The sequence below is a fragment of the Athene cunicularia genome (assembly GCF_003259725.1).
Source record: "Athene cunicularia isolate RWA chromosome 1 unlocalized genomic scaffold, athCun1 chr1_part1, whole genome shotgun sequence".
Taxonomy (NCBI): Eukaryota; Metazoa; Chordata; class Aves; order Strigiformes; family Strigidae; genus Athene; species Athene cunicularia.
Genome location: NW_020799091.1, coordinates 41016792 through 41041471, shown reverse-complemented (window position 1 = coordinate 41041471; position 24680 = coordinate 41016792). Strand labels below are relative to the sequence as shown.

General features: G+C 34.0%; 1 protein-coding gene across 1 annotated transcript in view; it reads left to right on the top strand.

Moving 5' to 3' along the window:
• The window catches only part of KLHL1 (kelch like family member 1), a 237967-nt gene that overhangs the window by 76566 nt on the left and 136721 nt on the right, over positions 1–24680 (top strand). Inside the window, exon 5 of the mRNA XM_026867823.1 lies at positions 22362–22548. Coding sequence (XP_026723624.1) covers positions 22362–22548 — 187 coding nt within the window. The remainder of the gene's footprint in view (positions 1–22361; positions 22549–24680) is intronic.

Genomic DNA, 24680 nt, shown 5'->3' with positions numbered 1-24680 from the left:
TCTCTTTGTGTTCATTTAAGCATACTTACTGTTACTTAGAGGTAAAACCCTGAGCTGAGGGTCCAATGAATGAACAAAGGAGTCACTGATACATTGAGCTATTTCTTCTCTGTATGCGTTTGTAAAATTTATTTCCTTCAGACCATAAAAGAAAAAAAGGCAAAAATAATATGTAATGGCAAATACTTTTGGTTGTGAATCCTAGTTGTTATTCTGGGTATTAACCTTACAGAATGATTTTCTTGTACAAAATCAAGAAAAAAAAGCAAGATCAGATCTGCTTAAAATCAAGTGAAAATACTGGAATCCTCAAATGACATCCTGAGGTTCCTTCATATTTGGTATATGAAACTGCAAAATAAAAACAGAGAGAGCCATCAGACACCAGATCTCCACATTGCCAAGCTGTGTGTTGTAGCTCTTTATCCATAGTGTTAAAGGCAATTTCCTGTATAGTTGAGTAGCTACATCCACACTCCACAGTGCCTGGTTCTGGGTTTCCTCTGGTGTCTCTGCAGCCCTAACCCATAATGGTTAATGCCCCAAGAGCACTGAAGTCCCTCATTATGCAACTTAATTGTGTCCACTTTGTTATACATCATACTCATGAGAATATCCTGGATGCCTTCAGTTATCTGAAGTATCACTATATCCCATGTTTAGCAAATGAATTAAATTCTAGATTTCCTCTGCCGATGATAGATGAGCATCACAAATGTAAACATGTATCAGTGGTATCTAACATCATTGACACCCAGCTATAAACTCCTAAAACAGTTGTGTTAACCTCAAACTTAATTTCATTGTGTATCTTCTAGAAAAATTTCTCATAAAACTTCTTTCTTCAGATTCAAGCCCAAATTTTAGAGAGAACACTTGGGTAGAGTATATGAATAAAAATAATAACAGTTTCAAAACGGTAAAGTGTTTCAAAAATGGGTTTAGACTGATATATTTCTGGGAATTCTCTGTGGTTTTTATTCAGTTTAACCTGAAAATTAAGCCTTATGTACTGGTGCTTGTCTATAATTGAGTACTACATCATATAAATATTTGATAAAATGCCAATAATGTACTTAAAAATTGTTTCCAAATAAAAATTAAGATATAACAAAGTTTCGGCAGAAAATTATTGAGAGCTGGAGGTGAAAATTTATTTTTTATTATCAAAAGGTGAAATTTTTCATGCTATGGTTTATACTCAAGTATAAATCAGAAAAAAAACCACTTTCATTTTCATTGCACTGAAAATTAACTGAAGAGCTCTCTGGACAGAAGCCAGGTCAAAATTAAAAGCTAATCATTGGACCTTTGAGGAAAAAAAGGGTTTGGTTCCTTATTTTTAAATTCACTAAAAAAGATTAAATCATAGACTGCAGTTATTAACAGATTGGAAAGATTGTACTGAGATCCTCTTAAAATGAAGGCTTAAATTTGTAGCCTGAGATTTTATGATAACTCATTTCACTTTCAAGGTGCGGTAATTATGTTGGCAATGTAGTCCGATTTGAGTAATAGGATATCAAACAATGTAATTCAAAATTCAATAGAAGAATTTTGGAGAAGCCAATCAGTGTTAACATACTAAAACTGTGAAACTGAAATAATAGAACCTGCAATGTTGCCATAGAACTTTAATTTTACTCCTTCAATTTGCCTGAAACCATCTGCTCAGCTAAACCTGTTTGTATTTCTTCATTCAAGTCTTCCTTCAAGATTGGTGGCTTGACCAATGTAGGAAATTATTTCATGTTTTGATAGGTAAAATTTAGTTGCTTCGTGTCACTAGGCATTCCAAATATTTTGTGTTGCTCTGTACAGAAAATGTATATTAATTTCTGTTCATATTCACTCTCAAAGGATTCAGGGAGAGTAAAAATTTGGTGGGATCCTTAAAACTTTTTATTGCAGAAGTATTTTAGATTATGTACTTGAATTGTGCATTTACAAGATTGTAATCAATATTTTTCTGTGTTTTTCAATAGCATTCTTCACTGAGAGTAAGTTAACAAACACGTTAAACAAAAAATATCATTAAGCTGACATTTTGTCTGTTGTTCAAAAACTCTTAAGAAGTTACTTTTTGTAGCTAAAAGGTACCATGGTTGCCCTCAATTTTTAGCTGTATTTTTAAATGAAATTTGAGTAAAACCATTTTAATATTTTTAAAAGTCAGACAGAATTAGTACATGTAAAAAAGCAAAATCACTGCTGATGGTTTGTGATGGTTCGACAGCTCTCTCAGCCTTTCCTCATAGGAGAGATGCTCCAGTCCCTTCATCAGCGTCGTGATCCTTCCTTGAATTCTCTGCAGTATGGCCATGTCTCTCTTGTACTGAGGAAGCTAGAACTGGACACAGCACCCCAGGTTTGGCCTCACCAGTGCTGAGTACAGGGAAAGGATTACTTCCCTTGACCTACTGACGGTACTTTGTCTAATGCAGCCCAGAACACTACTAGCCTTCTTTGGAACAAGGGCACACTGCTGGCTCCCATTTTGCCATGCTGCTTTCCAGCTGGGTGGCCCCCAGCATGTATTGGTGCATGGATATATGTACACATAGACATGCATATGCACATACATATATACATATATACATATGCATTTATTTCATTATTTTATAGTAGAATGTTCTTGTGAACCTTTTAGTTAGAGGTAATAATTTATACTCGTGGAAAGATATACTCATTAAGGTCTGGCTAGAATAGCTAAAGGTATTCTCATCTAGTTCCCTGATGACTATCCTGACCCATCATCTAAAGTTTACGTTCCCCGTGACACATGATACAGTGATTACCATCCCCACAGCTCAGGGAGCAAACCAGTTGATCTGAATCTTCGCTAATTCTATATAGGCAAAAGCCTAGCCTTGTCTGCAGTTGAAGCTAAACAATTAACTTCTGGCCCTGAAGACAAACAGCATAGAAGAGTTTATATTTATGTCACTGAATTCTCCTTACCTTTCCTTCCTCCTTTCCCAAAACACAATGGTTGTTTTTTCTATGCTTGTATCTCCTGTTCCCTGACTCAAGCTGTACCTGGAAACATTCAGTGCAATTCATCAGCATGTTTGAGCCTCTGCTTAGCCCTATTTTGTTTAGTAGTGATATAATCACATTTAGTAAGATGAAAAGCTTGTTTGCTGATTGTACACAGTGTACCGTTAAAGCTGAGGCTACAACATAAGCCAAGAATGTATGTGTCTTCTATTGGGCAAAGCATTATTTTTATGGTGTTTCTTAAGAGTGAGAAGATGATAATAACAGTTGAGCTGCTGAAGTAATTTAGAAGCAAGAGTTAGGAGTTAGCACATGATACTGAGTGCCTAGAATAGCATGAGTAGTAACGAATGAGGATGTTAAGCTTGAATTTTTCCCAGCAAAGACCTGCATGATAAAAAGAGCATAAATATTTACTTTCAGAAATGGTTAACTTAAAGATAGATTGTATCACACTAGTGTGCTGTTTATAATGGATGGTTTTTGCAACTGTAGTAGTAGATCATTGGTTAACTACAAAAGCTAAAAACCAGCGTAGGGTAAAGCATAGGTATTAATGCCTTTCTCTCTTCAAAACTTTTAATAATGCCATTTTCAAAGGCTTGCAAATCACATCAGGATAATGCATAGTCTTTGAGTGTTAAATGCACTGTGGCTCAGATTCAGTGAAACTAATATAGGCATCTAAATTACGTTTCTTTCCCAGGGGCAGAAACAATCCAGTCCTTAGAAAGTTAAGTACTTAAATGCCTAAGTCACTGGAGAGAAAAGGAACTGATCCACCTGGGTTCTGTTCTTATTTATAACGAGATGTTGTAGGGAATCTGTAGTAAATACTAAGACTCTAAATCTCCTCCGAATGCACACACTGCATCTGACCATGTGTGATTGTAAAAGTGTATATGAATTTGCATATAATAATCTAGTAGAAACGCTTTAAATCCTATCCTGGATAACTGACATTGTGGGGCAAACTTGTAAATTCCTTCAACATCTCAGCTGGCATTTGGCAAAGAGGTATTTTTCTGTACTGCTAAGAAACAAAATTAACCAGGCAGTAGTTAGACTGAGGTTCATCGAGTTCTGACCTTTTCAATATATATTGCGCTAGCTGAAACAACTGAAGGATCCTTTGCTTTGCAAAAGTGGAGGGTATCACTCTATGTCAGTCAGTCTCTAACTCTCTGCTGCAGAGCAATACGATTGATAATGTGAAGTGAGAACCTTTTTCAGTTCTCTAGCCATCTCTAACATAACTAAAGAAGTGCAGCTGACATAAATTCACACCTGACTAGAGCTCTAGGTTTTTTAGAGTGGTTGTCATCTACTGATATGGGGTAAAAGCCAAGTATGAGTGTATATTCTATCATCCCCTATAACACTTTGTGAATTCTTTCAATCATTTCTAAATTAATTGGATGCCATGAGATAATAACTTGCATCTGACTGGGTATTAGGAAGCGTTTCTTTACAGAACAGGTTGTTAGGCGTTGGAATGGGCTGCCCAGGGCAGTGGTGGAGTCCCCATCCCTGGAGGTGTTTAAGAGTCAGGTTGACATAGCGCTGAGGGATATGGTGTAGTTGGGAACTGTCAGTGTGAGGACTGGATGATCTTCAAGGTCTTTTCCAACCTTGATGATTCTGTGATTCTGTTAGAGGACTGAAGATAACAGGTTTTTATTCACCTGCCTGTGTAGGCTTCTCCACATCAATTATATTCCTGACCTTCCACTGTAGGCAGTGAAGATCTAATGCAGTTCCCAGCACAGAGGAACAAACCCATGGGCTGATTTGAGAGGTGCCATAGATTATTATGCTGCCTGGCTCCCAGAGATTTTCTGCAAGTGTTCCCATATAAACCTAGTGCCATATTTACCAGCTATGTGTGGATTCTTAGACATCATGTATTCAAATGGTGCTAAATGCTTGGGTTTATGCAAGTCAATCACTGATCTGAATGTCAACCTCGATCAGAATAGTAAATTCTGGAATGTGAGGAATTTTGACAACAGTTCTAATTAATAATTTTTAACGTAATTTTTATTTTATCTTCAAGTAAATAAAAATAAATTAATTACATTCAGTCCATAAAAAAGGAGGTTTCAGGAAAGCTTCTAGGATGATATGCATTTTCCTTTATTAGCTTATTAATATAGGAGAAACTTGTGCCTGAAATTTCATTTGCCTGTGAAACAGCAATTGGCTAATTAGAGTCAGTACAGGCAGAATATGCTGCCATTTCTCTACTTTTTTTATATAGATCATGCAGTAAATCTAACTTTATTTCTATTTTTGTAATAATTTCTCTGACTGTCATATGAATATCTTATGACTGACATATTTTGTCAGCTGATATTTTATTGAAGAAAAATGTCATAGTTCAATGCAGTGTGCAGACATGATCCAAAGGGATCTTATTTTATCTTATAGCTAAATTTGGAATTGTCCAAAAGTCCTGTCAATATGGCTGGTATTTCTTGTGTAGCTAAGTGACAGTGTGAAAATTTGTAAACAGTGAAATTTATAACCATTCAACACAGTTCTGTGTGACCTTCATTTCCAAATACGGTTTTCTATGAGTAAAGTTTAGTAAATATCGGTAAAGTATCATCAGTGCTTTGAAGCTGTCGTGAAATGCTGTTCAGATAAAAAGTTGTGTCAACAATGCTATAATACTATTACTTTATCCTATACACAGGCAACTTATGTGACTTCTTATTCAGTGTCTCATTACATACTGACCTTATGGCTTGCTACTAAATATCTTAGGGTAAATTTTTTTTTAGTGGAAGAGTGGATCTTCACTAGGTAAATCACTTTTGCGCATGGTCATTAAATTATTGGGGAATGATTATGACTAGAAAAACAAAAAACAAAAAACAAACAAACAAAAAACCACAACCAAAAACTTTGCCTCTCTTTTTGTTTAATTCTGCATTGCTAAAGGTTAAGAACAATGTTTTTAGAATAAAAAATATTCTACTTCTGTTGCTTAATCTATGCAGTTATTTGTGAAACCTTTTTTTTCTCATGAATGTCCCCATTAGAATATATAGTGTCCATGTGAAAACACATCTTTATTGATACATACATTATATTGTCCAAGATAATTATAACTTCTAGTCATATAAATGAGTATATCTTTCCTTGACCTTCAAAACAGCACCATTTTCAGTGCACAGTTAAATGTGTAACAGAGTTTTATCTGCATAAAATGTCTTTAGTTTTGAGAAGGCATATTTTGCTTCTTGTTTATGTTTTTACAAGGACATATTATTTATAGTCATTATTTGGTACCTTTCTATCTTCTTCTGTTTTAGTGACTGTCAGATTGTAGATTATATCTGATTGTTGCATAAATTGCTCTGTGTGTGTGGTTATTCAGTCATCCTCTTTGGCAACGTATTTTTCAAGTTGTTTCAAGAAATTTTAACTGATTGGGATGTCAGGATATTATAACTCATATCTGAAAATCCTGTATATTCAACAAAACTATTAAAAATAAATGCAATGGGAGTGGATCAAATAACAGTGGTGTACCTCATGTAATTTTCCAGTTCAAACTCTGTCTACAGTGATTTTTTTAATCATAGAGATAACCATCATAATAACTTGCATGGATCTCAGCAATGAAAATTTCCATAAATTTCAGCATCTGCTTGATATGCTGAGACTTGCCAACATGCTTAACACCCAGCTGCTCATGGCAGTTTTTTATGAAAATGGATAGGTACTAAGCACTATTAAAAGTCTACCAGTGTAGTTTATGTTCCTAAGAAGAGTGCAAGTTGCTAACCACTTTTAGAAACTTGTTTTGAATACTTTCTCACATACCTGTTCCCCTTAGACCTGTCCTGGCTATGTTTTAATCTACAAGTATGACAATTACCATTAGATTCAAACTACACTGTATATAATGTATATGTTACATACAGTTGTCATACATGTAACTGTTGTTTCATTCTCCAGTAATATACTTTGCTCATGAGTGGCAATAATAGCAAAAATCCAGTGCTACTGGATTTTGAAATGATTTTGTGGAATTTATCATGTAGTAGTGGGCTCTGTTTTGATTAATGAAGCCAACAATGAAATTGGAGATAGATGTTTTGTCATAAGATAAAAACAAACTTCCTGCAGACTTAACAGTTCTGTTGTGATTTACAGGGTAGCAAGACCTTTCAGTGTGGGCCACAAACACCCCCAAACCAGAGAGACATTAAAATCTGTCAGTGGATAAGTTTCAGCTTGCCTGCTCAGGAGCTATGTAGTAACTATCTGGAGAACAGCCTGCTGTACAGTCCCTGGAAGGCACAGCTTACATTGCACACTTAATTACCTTGAAACCTTGACTGTCTGTGTCACACTTAGATATCTAAGTTTACATTGTTATAATGTATTACACTTCCATATCTATTTAATGAAAACTATTCTTATTTTCTACTTATAATCACAGAATCACAGAATGGTTGAGGTAGGAATGGGCCTCTGGAGGTCATCTCATCTGACCCCTGTGCTCAAGCAGGGCCATCTAGAGCCAGTTGCCCAGGACCACGTCCAGACAGCTTCTGAATATCTCCAAGTAGGGAGAGTCCGCAACATCCCTGGGCAACCTGTGCCAGCGTTCAGTGACTCTCACAGTAAAAAAAAAAAAATGTTTCCTGATGTTTAGGTGGAACCCCCTTATTTCAGTTTGTGCCCATTGCCTCTGATTCTGTCACTGGGTACCATTGAGAAGAGCCAGATTGATAAGAACCCTCTCTTCTCTATGCTGAGCTGTCCCAGCTCTCTCAGCTTTTCCTCATAAGAGCAAGATGTTTGACTTCGTGTTCACCAGGATGCCAGGTCATTTTCTGCCAAGTTGCTTTCCAGCTGGGTGGCCCTCAGCATATACTGATGTTTGAGGTTGTTCCTCCCTAGCTGCAGGACTTTCCAGTTGTCCTTGTTGAACTTCATGAGGTTCCTGTCAGTCCATTTCTCTAGACTGTTAAGGTTCTTCTGGATAGCAGAACAACCCTCTCATCACTATCAGCCACTTCTCCCAGTTTGGTGTCATCAGGAAATTTACTGAGGGTATACTCTGCCCCATTATCCAGATCAGTAAAGATTTCTGTAATTTAGTGTAGAAGTATCTAAGCTAGCTTTAGAGTAACCAGCTTATCAGGACAGTAACAGTGTGAGAGTTAACCCTAACAAAGATTAAACTATCCTTCTATATGGCAAGATTTTCAGCTAGTTGTTCGTGTTCCATAGATGATGCCTCCAGAGGTCATGCAAACATAACTCGTTGAAGGTAGCAAAGGCAAAGATCAATCATTGCTCTCAACAAGTGTTAACAACAGGCATTTTTAAAAACAGAAATTATTATTGCTCTTGACATCACTTGAAATCTGTGCCTTTTCACTAAAGAAGGAAGGAAAAGGGTATTACAGATGCTTAGACTGGTACAATGGAATATTTTGAATGGTCTTCCTGGAAAAATGGTAATGAGACATCTAAGAGATGGGTTGGACTTCCCTTTCCTAATGTTATGTCCCTATTTTTGCAGTGTAGTGCTGTTTTACTGCATCCTTCTTTCTCCCTTAAATTGATTATGCATTATAGAAAAACACATAATCAGAAACCTTTTCTTCTCTAGTTCTAGTTGAGCCATCAACATTTCAGACACTACATATGTACTAGAAGAATTCTTCATATTAGACATTTGTAATATTTATCCTTGAAATATACTACATGGAAAAGGTGTTTAAATAGACAGTTCTCTTTCTGTGTGAGGTTTTCTTATCCATCCATTTTGCCTGTTTCTAAGACATGGAGATTGTATTTGAAACAGAAGAACATTATTTAAGGAAAAGATGCTTCTTCTGTATTAAATTTGTTTGTACTTACTCTCTTATAGGAGTTTCATGAAAATTACACATATTTTGGTAGACTAGAGTTAACTTCAGTTAACACGTAGCTACAGTTAAAAATAAAATAAAAACAGTAATTTTCAAATGTAGGCTATTACCTGTTATTGACTGAACAACATCTGTGTTCCATTTGTTGGCATCTGTCATTCTTTTACATAATCTACTATTTGATTTATCACTTCCAGAAGGAAAAAAAAGAAAAAAAAAAAAAAAGAATAAAAAAAAAAAGAATCAGAAGAGCTTCAAATAAAAACATCTGCCTTTGAACCAAAGGAGACCAGACAATAACAATATTTTGTAATAGCACAGTCTTTTGTTGCTTCTAGTGTTGGGGCATTGTTTTTTCTTTCTTTAACACTATTTTTTTGTTCATCTTCCTTATGAGTGCAATTTTACCTCTAGAACTTTTCTTATTTATTATGTAGTATTTTAACATTATTTGAAAGTATGAATGTCTCATAATTATTATATTATTTTTTTTCCTCGATTAGAGAAGAAACAAGGTACTGTAAAAGGGTTTCATCTCACCTAAATTTAGATATCTAGAAAGTAAATATCTAACATAAGTATTTACGTTGAGAAGGGACTTATCTTGAAATAAAGATTTTTTTCTTCATTTACTGGAGAGTGAGCCTAGTGTGATAAGGTTAAATGTAGAGCACCGCATCAATATTTTTAGGTGTGTAGAAAGCTTACATCAGATTTTTCACCCCTTATTTCAGCCACTATGTAAAATATATAGATTGAGAAAATCTTTGTGAAAAGATATCACTAGAGGGAGAATCTGAGTGTGTAAAAAAATTACTGTTTCTCCAAACAGAATAACATTTGAATCAGTAACTCATTAGGGTGATAAGTAAATTGGTCAGATTAGTACCAGTTTCAAAGATAGACCCAATAGTACTAGTAGTCCAGCAGAGGTCAGTATGTGTGCCAGAAAAGTGTGGGCATATTTACAAATAAATTTAAAATTAAAGTTTGAACAGTGTGATAAAAGATAACAAGGGACCACTTATAGAAAATAATATTGAAGATTTTAATAAATGGGCTCATTAAGTCATAAGCTTTGGGGAAGTGTTAATGTTGTGAAAGTGGTTTAAACACCACAGTTTAATTACTTACCACAGATGCTACCAATGAATATTGCAATCCCATAACTTAGTTTATTCAAGAGAGTGGGGGAAGAAAATCCAGTTTCTTCTTTTTTATATCAAATGTAAAATCTCAGAAAATGTGTGTGTGTGATTATTTGTTTATCTAATATATTTAGTTTGGTAACCTAATGATAGTTTAAGGAAAACAAACTTCAACCATGCTATATTCTTTTTGTTTTGGTTTGGGTTTTGTACCCTGATGTGGGGAAGGGTTAGGGAAGACTCGGCATTATAACTGAAAGGTAGAAAGCCGGTTTAAAATTAGTTCTGAATCTGAAATTATTTTTAATATGTGGCAAAAAAGTCAGAATTACAAATCAATTAACCACTGAACACGTTTCCTTTGCCAGTGACTGTAATCATCAAAAAATACCAGCTTAGTATATGTCAGAGTTCAGTTGTTAGATAGAAAACACAATTAGGTTTCTTCCCAAAATTCCAGTCCAAGACCGTCACTATTGTTGCTATGTGATTGATCTCCTTGCAATTTATTATCACCTGCATGCATACTCAGATCACAGACTTACAGACTAATGAAAGTCTGTATGTCTGAGCAGTAAATCTTAATGCAAGTTATTTGTAATAGAAATTATTAGCTGTATGTTTCAAGAAAAAACTGGTCTAGAGTTTCTTAAAGATCCTTAAGTCTGCTGCATCTTATTGCTGAGGAGAAAATAACCTTTCACTGAGAAAAAAGAAATCTGAGGGATTTGTGCGTTGGTTGAGCAGCTGGCTTGACTAACTCACACATGATGAGTAATTTAGTCCCTGAGCAACACAAATATTGAATTTTATATACTGAATATTTGTGTTACTACATAAAAATGCCTAGAAATAATCTCTGAGCTAAAACAGGCTTACTGAAATCATTAATTAAACATGAAGGAAAAAAAAAAAAAATCCAAACAGATCCAGAATGTTCAATGAGCTGAAAGAAAATGGTAGAAAACAAAATGAGACATGCTCAATTGAGAAATTATGAATTGCAAATATATTTAATTATTTCATTTCTAGCACACTAAATTAAAATGTTATAAAACAAGTAAAAGCTCAAAAGATAAATTAGGTGTACGCTTTTTTTTTAAATTTCAATTTAAGGCCCCTAATTACAAAACAGTCAAGTGAGTAAAGCAGATGATTATGTTGGATTTAGCTCATCATTCAATTTCTAGCAAAGCAAGAATGTCTACAAAAAAGTAATATTGCTATGGTTCAGTTGGATAAAATGAGATTTAGAAATGGAGCTTAACCTTTAGCTCCATACATGATCAGTTTGTGACTTTGTGATGTCTACATTTAGTATTCCAGAAAAGACAACAACTGTTGTATTTTTTAAAATACTCAAGAGAGTGAAGGAATGTTTAAGTCTTTTAAACTACATTAGTTAAAATCTATTTGCAAATCGGGATCTGGATAAAGAATGACACTGTTGGTAATTCCTTAGTACAAAATGTAGAAAATTGGTGTATCATGCTTAACATACAAAAATTAGTTAAAAAAAAAAAAAAAAAAGACGGCAATATATTTTGTGTTTCCTTTCAGAATACATTAATTTAAAAGTAAGAGTTAAAAGAATTGGTAAAATATATTTGTAGTAAATTCCTGAAGTTGTACCTTCTGTTATACAGAATTGTTTATGTATAAAACTGGACTAATTTTCAAATTAATATATAATTGCTGATGTATTTTTCTAGGCACTGTTCTAAATTTTAATCTAAATTTTAAAGGTGGTTTTTTTACTATATTGTTCTCTGAATGTAATTCTTAAACATGATAGTAATGCATGCTTAATCAATAGCCAAAAATACTTTCAATTTTTTTCACATAAACAGTGCAAAGATGCTGCTCTTCTCATTCCTGTTGTCTCAGTATGTTTTGTAACAAATAATTAATATGTCATGTATAAAAAAAATGTTGTGTATTTTTCCTTGTTAGAAAATATTACTGATTACCGAAATATCTTGCTCATTTTATTTGAGAATAGTTAATATTATTAGTAGAGAACATTCGAAGCTCTAATGCAGGCATTTAAATTAATATCTTGCATTGTCAAGAGAGACATAGTTATTTCTTACTTAAATATTTTCAAGTACAGATGTTGAGCAGGAAATTCAATTCTTGCTGTGAAAGCAAAAATTAAATTGAAATTGAAAGAACTGAAATAGACTTTAATTTCATTCCCCGGTACCTTTCTGTAGTTAATCATAATTATCTGTCATTTTTTGCCTTGGACCAAGGAAAAAAAAAATATTTTAAAACTAACCGATAGGATTGGAGAATTCTTGATTCAGAGATGCTTTTATTCAAGCATGTAAGCACCTTCATACAAAAACTATGCAGTAAGGGTGTTTAAGATTGGAGAAACTGGCTGCAAAATAAGCTGTAAATTTTCAGCTGAAATGGGAGAAGTAAGAAAATATATAAAGAACTGGTATATATTTTCTACAGGAAGAAAACCACCATGTTTTATAAAAAGTTTTTGATTCTGAAAAGATCAGCCCAAAACTCAGAAACTGTTAATTTGAATGTTCTTTTCTTTCATAGAAAATGTTTTCTCTCTCAGAGAAAATAATTCATTATTAGTACTCTCTTTTTTTATAATACATGAAGTATTATGTAAGTGTTTTCAGGGCTGTGTGGCTTTGTCTATGAAAGAGGTCGTAAAAAAGGAAGATAACGTATTTTAATTTGATATACAAGGGAAACTAGACAGGCAGAGTTTGAGAATTTTTGGTGTTGTATCTCTTGTCATTGAAAGCCTACTCATGCATTTTTTTGTGCCCCACAAAGAGTGATTGCATGTACACTTTTGTTCTTGGGTATATGTCAGGGAGTCAAATAATTAGTTTGAATCTCCTTGTAATGCCTGGTAGATAATCACCATAAATGTGAAAAACGTACATGACCTCTGAAAAAAATGCCTGTTTGTGAATTCTAATTGGTAACTGGCTAACTCAAAATTGCTTGTAACGTCATACTTCCTTGTAGTAAATGCTAAGTCTGAGTTTTCTCTGTCCATATTATATTTATTTTCAGAATTTTCAGTATTATTTTCCTACTATACATTTCAACACTAAGTAGATAAAATGATTTAGGATACAATTTAATATAGTGAGGTTTGAGAATAATCTGGAATGTGTTAATCTAAATTGAAAATTAGGACTCTGCATCAGAAAATCAAATCGATTTGAGCAAAATCTATCGTGCCTCCCAGAAAACAGGCAAAAGCTTTGTTATGCTGTTTAATTTCTGAATCTTATGGACTTTTAATTAAGAATCCTTCACAAACCTTCTGTCATTTCTGGAAAATAGTTAGTTAAAAGGCTTTATTACTGAGATTATGACAAGCAGCATTCATTCTTTTCTAGATAGTTTTAAACAAGATTTATAATAATATAAATTCACAATTTAAGTGAAACCCTATTATTCCTGCTTTAAAACTTCTTAGTGAGATTATAACTTAAATTATTTGCCAACAATTTTATTTATGTTTTTAGTAATGGCTGATGTCTATCCAAGACCTATAGACTAAACCAAAGATCTTGTTTGTATACAACATCACTTTAATCCCAGAGTAGACATGGATATATTCGTTCAGGCAGAATCCTGAATTAATTGATGCAAGACCAAATACATTCATACAGAAGTCGATCCATTTGGTATGCTCTTAATATTAGCTCAGTATACTTTTGTTTCAGCCTGTAAACTCTAATTTAAGTGGAAATAATTTGACATCAGGCTGTTCTTGGAAAAAGAAATAAGAAAACTATTTACAATCATTACCGAGTTGTCCTGAAACACATGGTCTCCAAGATCAATTTACCTATGAATAATGTAAATGACAATTGCTGATCATGTCAGAGCTGATGTTCAGCTCTCTTAAGGAAGTCTGCATAATTTTTTTGAAAACAAAGCATTTCAACAATCTCTTAAGATGAAACAAAATTGTAATTCGCTCACTGTTTTGTTTATCACATAGGTTCAAAAGTTTTAAAATAAGGATATGAAGTTTAAACATTATTAAACAACTAGTCTTTATAACAAGAGAGTTTGTATCCAATAGAAGTAGCTCAGAAATTATTGCGTTTGTAAAAAAAAAGTAGCAGTTTGTGGAGACTTTTTTTTTTTTTTTTCATGTTTGCAGTGGAGCATAAATAGCCTAACTGATTTTTCTTAAAATGGGTATATACAGTTTTAATGCGAATAACAGCTAAGTCAAAATCTGCAGTTACAGTAGTATTTACAGGCATTAATTGCAGTTGTCTTACAGACAGAAAATACAAAGTGACAAATAATTTATTCCTTTCACCATGTTAGGCAACTGAGGGACTTCCATTCATATACCAATACAATGATGTAGGAATAATGACTTCTCCTTCCAGCTTTAGACAGATAAAAGATTTTTCTAATTGTAGTTTTGTCCAATGATGCACTGTGTTTCCTAACAGCTAGAGCATAGTAAGACTTTGAAAGTGGGCTGAGAACTTCTTTTAAAGAAAGCTTTAAACCACTTTTTTTTTTTTATACTTTCCAGGAATTTATACAAACCCTTTATTTGCTTTTCATTTTACCCTGTACAAAGAACAATCATGACCTTACATTTCAGGAGCCTTTATTCTTCCCTGGTAGCTCCATTACTATGATCATCAATAAACAGCCGTAACAAATCTTTGCATGGAAGAAGACTCATAAAAGGACAATGATGGCTAATCAAATACCTCTTCTGAAAACCATTCAATATGGAAACTTTAGGTCATTCCTTCTTCAGATTTTTGTTTCATATGGTAATATGTTTCTCTGGCTCAGGGTTGTCAAGTGACTTCAGATACATTTTGGATCAAGGAGACTCATGGGGTTTGTTAAAACAACATGTGCCATAAAAATCCACATTTCATTTATTCACAGTTCATTTAAAATATTTTAAGCTTTTTGTTCTTCTGTTATGATTATTAATGCTATTAACATGTGGCTAATCCTGTGTTCTGCATAACATTGGAATGTAAGTTTCTGAGGGCACAGTACTCTTCAGGGTTTACTACAGGGAGAATGCATATAAATATTGGGATAATTTTTAGACAAGTGGAAGTTGCTTTCTGTCTATGATAAAATTAATATGTTCAGATATTAAACTTAATATTATTCAGGGTGTAGAACACGTGTTGTTAAAGGACTATTCAAGATTCAAAATCACAATAAATAGATATGGGCAGATACAGACCACATAAAGCATAATTTTGAATGATTTTGTACCCCTTTTGGCAGGAACTATCACTTGGAAAAAATAAGATAAAAATTTTTTCATGTGCTTAGTATCTTACTTTGGCATGCAGGAAATCCTTACTTTCTCACTTTGTTCAGTTTTATCGCCCTGACACCTGTCCTGCAGGAAATATCCAATTTTTTCTTTTTAATGGTAGGAATGCTGTGATGTTTCCTCATCTCCCCTTTTGGGTAATTCCTGTGTCTGAGGCACATAGTAAGGTGGTGGAATTTGAGATTTAATTCACCCTGACTGAGTGAATATTGTCATATCTCACATTTTTCACTAGGTAGGAAGCTCTACTGTAATAACCAGGGCATGTTCTGTGCCAGAAAGATGAGAATACTATGAAAGTTCTGGTGAGACAGTTCTCTAGCTCTTCCTTTATCTTGTAGTCTATTCCAAGAATGGGATGCAGGAGAGGTGAGGGTGGTTTTTTTCCTTCCCAGGCAGGTGGTATCCTCTTTTTCCCTAGTAGTTGCTGAATTTCATCCTAGATGCCACACGTCCAACAGGGGAGACTGGGACTCATCCCATCTCTCAGATGATAATTTATGTAGAATAACTGAGATTTAACTCTATATCTTTCAAATCAGCTCATCAAATCTCTAATACTCTCACCAGGATCATTGCTGCAAAATGATGGGATAAAAGAGGGGCTGGGGGAGGTGTATCAATAAGCAGCAAAAGGAGAGATGCTAAGGGAGGGTGGGAGGGAGCGAGCCAGCCAAGGGTGACAGCAAGGCAGGCAGCAATAAGGGTGCAGTCCCATGGTGTACCCGCTGTCAATCGGTGTAGCAGTACCAAACTTCTCCTTTTGTGCTCAGTAGACTTGACTTTCCTTTTGGCAGTACTTGAATACTTTTCACTCCAGATCTCAAAATGAACGTGCTTCACTGAGTGGAAGCATGCCTGCTTTCTGCAGCATTGTGTTGAAAATAATTTAGAAATGCAGCTGAGAAGGAACTTGGTGGTGGTTTTAACTAGGAAAAATGAGAAGCATGATGACACAAAGTTACTAAAATTCTCAGTCTGAGAAGTTCTGGCAATGCTGGAAGGTTTGTAAGAAGGATTGGTCTGAAGGAGCACTGACATGGGTCTTTTGAGAAGTAACAGCTCTGTGAATTTCTATGTGTTACAAAACTCTGAAATCTTAATTTAGTGTTAGATGCGCTTCTCTGTTAATGAAGTATGTCATAGCCATGGAAGAGCAAGCTGAACATAATATGGTTTCCAGGGAAACATCCTTATTAACTGAATTTCCTGATCAAGTGCATCCTGATTTAATAAAAACATATTGATTATTTTGATATAATAAGGAAAGATAACTATGGAGAGGAAGCTGTTTCATAATGTCTAAATTTCAATAACTGAAGCCAATTATTAAAATTTAGACATTATGAAACAGCTTTATATTACTTTTGTTATTTAAACAGTAGCTTTAATTTCAACCTTGCTTTTTTTTTTCCCCCTCACTCACAGAGTTTAGCCATTAGGACATTAAGAAATACGGAGTTTAGCAAAAGTCAGCTCACATCCTAAAATAAGTGGGTAGGAGGGAGGAATGAATATTGTTCTAAAAATTATTTTTTTCCATACCTTTGCAGTTGAGAATAGGCCTTGGAATAATATGTTTTATTCCATAAGATTTTTTTTTTTTTTTACTTATACTGTCACTTTTTTATATATTTAGTTGTTTGGGGTTTTTTTTGACAAAAAACGTTTTTAATGATTTAGCCATTGAGTAATTTTTTTTTTTTTTTTGAGAGGAATGAACACAGGTTTCTATCTGCTTTTAAAGTTTTGCTTTGTTTTGCTTTTAATTTCTGTGATGAATTCTAATCAGAAAGAACCTTTATTTGTGGTTGGTGAATGAAATCTCAGAATTTTGGGACAGGACAATGCTCCTTGCTGGTTTTGCATGTGTCTTGTTGTTCTGCCTGTGTCTCATACCGCTTTAATGAGACTTTTGACAACCCAGCATCTTGAGCCCTCAGCCAAAGCACTATAGATAGAAGTATACATTGGTTTAAGCTGACCTTAATGCCTGTTTAGTGAACTTGTTTTTCTAAAAGAAGCTTTTTCTTGTCAAAATCTAGATAGAGGCAAGTGTTTCTGAGGAGTAAACCTTCAATATGAGATAATTATATGCATGATATTGACTCCCTCGTACTGAATTTCTGTGGTCAAATGAATATGTCCTTGGAGTATGTAGATCAGTAGAAACTAATTAGTTTAAAATTATATATATATATATATATATATATATATATGCTAGGAAGATTCTAGAATGAGAATTTGTGACAAATTGAAAAGAGCAGAAGATTTAATTTCAAATCTTTTCTGTAACATCTCTCTGAGACTGAATTCATATTAGCTGATCTCAGTATTACTCTTTATTTTCCAGTCAGGTATTTATTATTCTTCTGCTGTTTCAAAGATATTTCCATAGTTTCTTAATAAAACAATCATGCACATTTATAAAAATGAATATGATGGATACTGTCATTTTATTAGAAAATAATAGCAAATATAGTTTTGAAAAACAAATATATTAAGGAACTTCTATACCTCATTTTCATGAAAGATGAGAAAAATACTTGTTCCACCAGACATAGGAAGCTGATATGACAATTTTTGAAAATGTAATCTGCCTAAATGAAAGAAAGCATATGAACCATTCATTATTGTTTAGGAGGAAAAACTTCAGGCCTCATCCCTTCATTTGTTGTTACATTAATCCAGATTTGTCACACTGACAGCAGTTTATTCAGAGATCATGAAAGATATTTGAAGTCCCCAAAATATATTGATACATACAATTTTAGCCCCTTTGTATCTTATCAGTCTTTTCCTTGCATACATTTGCTTTTGCTTCTATTATTGTGGAATAGTTTGTGGTTGATGCCTAATCTATGTGCAAACATTCACATAAAATTATTAACCTGGACCATCTTCAGTTTATGTTTTGTGAAAACATTATCAAGGAACATAGCTGTCTTTTGGCTTTCACATTTTCTTTCTTTTAACTTTCCTGTATCTTAAGTGTTAGAAGAACATAATTGTGTTTAGTCCATAGGCTTAGTGACCAAAAAAAATTTTATATTTGGTTTAGCTTTCTTAACTGTACATTTGTGATATAGCACATATTCATTATAGCATTTACTTTCACATCCTCAGAACACATGAATATTAGGATTGCTACATTTAAGATATTGTAAGTTTACTATTTATGCACCCTTGTACAAATTAATAAATCCCATGGTTTCCTTTGTATTATATTATATAGGAAAATGTAGCATAGCATAGCATAGAATAGAATAGAATATTTCTGTTGGAAGGGACCTACAGTGATCACATAGTTAACTGCCTGACCCATCCATGGCTGACTAAATGTTAAAGCATATTATTAAGGGCATTGTCCAAATGCCTCTTAAACACTGACAGACTTGGGGCATTAATCATCTCTCAGGAAACCTGTTCCAGTGACGACCAACCTCTCTGTAAACAAATACTTCCTAATGTAAAATCTAGTGTTTACTATAAACCTAGGGACTTTGTCTGTATTGCTAGTTTTCGTATGCTAAATTTTTTCACTTTTAGTCTCATTACTTCTCCCTGAAACTAGTTCAATTAATTTGTGATGAGGGCTCTTTTTACCATTCTGTATCTCTTTCTACTTTATCTTTTCCCTTCTCCTTTTTTTTTTTTTTTTTTTTTTTTTTTTTTCTCTTTCATGGTATTGATATTTGGATATTTTATGCTAACACATATCCAGGAATTTGGGCAGAACCAAACATGATGTGTACTGCCATCTGAAATGTGCCAGAGGTTTTCAGGGCACAACAGTCAGCTTAAAATTATGAATTGTGCTAAGGCTTAAATAATGTAAACTGGATTTTATCCGGTTTTGCCTAGAACTTCATTGAACATCAGTGTGACTCATAGTATCCACAAGTTTTCTCATTCATGATAAGCCCCTGGAGGACACCTCATAGTCTGGCTGATTCAGGCAGCTAGCTGTAATTAAATTGAAATATATTTTTTAAAGTCCTTTAATTTCTTCAGCTGTAATATATAGAATTTGTGTTAGAACAGAAAATAATGAAATACCCAGTCTTCCACAGCAATTCATAGTCTCCTCAATTTAGGTTGTTCTACAGTTTAATAAGAGAATCAAACTTTCCAGATACAAGAAATTTTACCAACTTCCCCATGGACTACAAGTACTCAAGTTAGAGATAAATGACAGATGAAGTCATCCTTCACTCTGAAAAGTCCATGATTGTTAATAGCACAAATCTTACTACTCTTATAGTGATCTTTCTGCATTGCCACATAGCTTTTGTGTATATATTAAAGGTGATGTTCTAATTTGCAATACAGAAGATTTGAGTACCATTTAACCCACTCACAATTCCTAATAACCGTATTTCTACAATTTTAAAGTAAATAAATTTAATATAATACACCTGGAGGACAAAGAATAATAATAAAATATAAGCAAATAAATTAAAAAACAAAACAAAACAAAACAAAACCCAACCAAACAAAAAAAGAACCACAAACACACCAAACAAAAAAAGACAAATCAATCCTTAACTTCAAATTTAAAATCACAGGTTCTGGATTGGCCACTTCTATTCAAGAGTGAAATTTTGGGTCTACAAAATAGGAATTTCTGGAATAGTCTGTTCAAGATCTGTAGTAGTCAAAAAGACATAACCAAAATTTACAAGTTATTAGAAAAGACAACAAAGCAGAGCACATCATTATATCACCACAAAAGTTCACAGTTTACCATGTGTGCAGTTCTGCTTCTTTCACAAAAAGAATCCAACAAAACTGAAATATTCTGAAAAAGACAATAAGGGTGATAAAAGATATGAATCTTCTTTCATATGAGCAATAATTAATTAAATGAGGGTTTCTCAGTCTAGAAAACAGACAACTAATGGACAATATGACTGAAGTCTAGAGTATTATAAGGAACTTGGTATGGCAGGGCTCCAGTTATTCATTTTCTCTTTCAATAGAAGATTTAGCAGGCACTGAAAGAAAGAAATTAATTAAACAAATTGACTTAAAACAAATGAAACAACAGGAGCTGGGACTGAAGCAAACAGAGGGAGGTAAAACTTCATATGCAGCAAGTCATAGGCCGAATTGGTTGTGAAACCATATTTTGGATGAAACAAATTTACATGAGTTCAAATGAAGATTGAACTAGTTCATGGAAGATAAGGCTCTTGAGAATTATAAAATGCACAGAAAAGACATTCACCTCACAATGTCCTTTATCTGAAAGTTGGACATTGGGGGAATATTAAGGGGAATTACTAAAGATCTGAAAATATATTTTTCTCCCTAGACTGACTAATGGAGACTTGGATGTGGAGATGACTTGGAGATGGAGATGAGTTAGAGACATATTTTATCTAGGCTAGATAACCTCCCTATTCATTTCTTTTAATAGGCAGGTTTATTGTCTGTTAGGTCATCAGCCATGTAAAATAAGAGTTCTGGATCACCAGTTGAAATACTGCAGTGTGTAATGTCTTTCTTTGGTCCTGAATAGGTTTATTTCATGACTGATGCCTGAAATCAGGAGCAGGAGTCTGCTGTCTACATTGTACAAGCAGTTAATATTTTGTGTTATCTGCAAAAGGCTGACAGATTGACAAAGGACATTCATGCATTCTTCAGCAGCCATTGAAGGCCAGATGAAATATCTGTGATTCTTTAAAAGGAATATAGCTACCTGTGTTTTGGCAACTGCAAAACAGTTTGCATAAGTTTGTGTCTGTGAGGGAGACATCTTTTCACAGTCGCTGGCCTGCTTCCTGGCCTTCGGCCACTTCTGTGAAAATGTCTGGCTCTCCCAGGTAGATGGAAGATTTTAGATGACATCTGAAAATCTACCAGACTGTATAGATATGCTGCCATATGCAATTAAAACCTGCTCTAATTTGGTAGTCAGCAGAATATAGGGGTCAGCATCTAGAGGTAGTACTCAATTGCCTAAACATAAACACTGAGAGTTTGTCTGAATTCTGATGCCTTAGGGTATCTGAGATGTCTCCATAGGTCTGGCAGATATGGCACAAAACCTTCATAAGCGTTGCACTCTTCTGGCTTGACATCAGTGATATCACAGAATCATTCAAGCGGGAGAAAACCTCAGGGGGTCTTTAGTCCAACCTCCTGCTCACAGCTGGATCAGCTATGAGGTTAGGCCAGGTTGATTAGTCCAATGGGAGCTTGAAAACTTACAGGGTGATTTTTCACTATCTCAAAAACCAATGGATATGTACATACGGGCAAGTGAATCAAACACAACATTTGCAACTTGTAGCCTTCTTCCTTGAAAACATAATATTTTTTTTCAGCTGTATGCACTGAGCATCTGTTTTGGTAACTACTGATTATAGTTGTGATGCCAATTGTAAAGATAGTTACATTATTTGGATTATTAATCCTTAATTTTGCTAATCATATAGCAAAACAATAGATTCAAAACTTGCACAAGCAATTTCTCCTGGGTTTTGTTTGGGTTTGGTTTGGTTTACATTGTGGTTTTTTGCTGTTAGAGAATTTTTGTTTTGGTTTGGTTTTAGAAATAAGGGATGGTCCTGGAAAGTATTACTGTAGAATGTTGTTATGCTATATGACTGCACATTCAAGGTGCTTGCAAAGAGATGTGTTCTGGATCCTTTCACTGTTAGGTTGGAAACCATTAAAAATAAGTCAAGCTGTAGCCTGCAAAAGAATACTTAATTTTCTTCAGTGTTTTCAGTAAGAGTAATAAGATTGATCTTATGGTATGGTGAAACAGTGATCTAAAAGTTGCTTAGTCTTTTAAAAATCAACTAAATGTTTACTGTCCCTCCTCCAAGAAAAATATCCCTGCAAACCCCTCTAATCCAATGAAGTGGTTCAGTTACAACATCTACTTTGTGATCTTCTCTCAATGTATGGTATTGTTTTTTTCTAGAAATTTCTAGCATTTTTGATTCATGATCATGTCATTCACAGATATTGGCTGACCTAGAAAACCATGCACTTTTTAAGGATGACCTAGAATGCCAGAAGCTTATTCTGGAAGCCATGAAATACCATCTTTTACCAGAGAGAAGAACTCTTATGCAAAGTCCAAGAACTAAACCTAGAAAATCTACAGTTGGAACACTTTATGCTGTTGGAGGAATGGATAACAACAAAGGTATTAGAGGATATTTGTTACTTTATAAAAGTTACATTTTGCATTTTCTTTATTAGAAAATAGTGAAATAACTTTCTATTCCAAGATTGGGGTGGGAGTGTCTGAATCAGTCAAGAAATGCTGCCAAAACTTTTAATCCAGTGAAAATCTACTGATATTTATGGAAACATATAATACTATTAGAGAAAAGAAACTGAGTTTTGAGTTCATTCTTTATTCAAAATTATTATAATTTCCAGAAAGATTTTAACAAAAAAATCTAGTGACATTCATTTACCTTAGTTTTAGCTTTCTAGAAACTATGTTTCATTTATAAGTCAAATATGTATGCACCTTTTCTGATCAATGAAAAAAGGCAGTTCGATATGCATTGTATTCCATCCTTAAGCAGTTGTTTGAAATATTATGGATGACTCATTGTATTCTGATGCAGAAATGTATCAGTCTTCTAGAGAAAAAAAGCATAGACAACTATCTTAAACTAGATTACTACTTCATCTACAGCTAAAGGAAGGTGAAATTATCCACATCTTACTGTGAAGAGAAATAGGAAGCACTGGGAATTTTATTAAAGTATTTTAGGTTTTTTGGGGGGGAATAAGAATTATGATGATGTGCTTTTATCATTACTTCTGGTAAGAAGTCTAATCTAAGTCTAAGTCTATTATTTTCTTTTTAATTCACTAACAGTTACACAGTATCTCACATTTTCATGTCCATATTTAGGCTGAAGAAGATGCCTTCAGAAACATTAGTTCTAATATAAACTACTTTAAAAAAAAAAAAAAAGTATAAAATTAGATCTTCAGTATTTCATGACTGTTTCCGAATATAGTTATTGCAGTTGTTTCACTAAATAGCTGTGGCAGTATCATCTGCAAAAAGACATTGCATGTTTTTCCCATAAAGTTACATCAGTGAGAAAGATGTATGATATCTGTGCTTGTGTGAAAAAGGAATGTTGAGAGTATAGGAAGATGATGAGGAAAGAACCAATGTGTAGATCTTCTTCTTATAGATGTGGATTATTTTTGTCCTTTTAACATTTATAAATGTTTGTGTAGCTAAATGTTAGGCATGAATTTGCAGAAAACACTGCCTTTGGATCATAAAATACCTAAAATACAAATTTCCTCTTTCTTAAGACAAATGACAACAAACACTTTAAGTATTCATGTAGTGGAAATGACCATAAAGCCAATTTAGGTGCAGCTGTGTTTGTTTTAGTTTACTGTTCAGATCTGTTCCTCTTTATAGCAAACCAAATATAGAAATATTAAGGGTGACAGCATGGAGTGTAGCATCATTGCATCAACACAGCCTGGTTTTGCAGATTCAGGTCAGGCAGAAGTAGTTTATTTTTGTAGCAGCAGGAGACTGCGCAGCACCAGGTAGGTTCATCCCTCTGTTGATGTGAACTCTGACTGAAAACAAAAGTACCAGGGTTTATACACATTTACAGCAGATAAAAACTGCTTTGATAGGGGGTCTGGTATGGCAGAGCATCATGTGCATAGTAGGAGCCATTGTTACAGCCAATGTAATGTGTATTTCTGATAACTTGGGCTCTGCAGCCATGCAGCCTGGACTTGCACTCATGTAGCCTTGACTTGCATCTGCTCAGATCACCCCTCTTGTGATGCTGCTGTGTCCTTGACTAGATTTTATGCCCAGTGAGTCTTGCTTCCACATGTCAGTTCAGGACACTAGAGTGCTGTTTGCATGTTTTGAAAAGTTACTGAGTTCATAAAGTATGCCTCAATATTTGGGCCATGAGATTATGCCAAGACTGTCTTTCCTCAATAATTAATAATTTATTTTTTCCTCACAATTTTCTCCACTGAAATGCTGACATGGGTGACTGTGATTCACAAGGATGTATTTTTAATGCCTCCTGATGTTTGCTAGCAAATATGAAAGAGTTACATATAAGAACTAGATGAGCTAAGAACATTAACAATTTATTAGCTAGCATATAAAACAGTGGGTAAGCACTAGTATTATGAAAGCTTGTGAAGGTTATGTGGCCCATCACATAAAAAGTGGCCTAGCATGCTAAATCAAGTTTGTTTTGAAATCTATTTTATAGTTATCTTCCTTTGCATTAAAAAAAAAAAAAAAAAAAAAAAAAA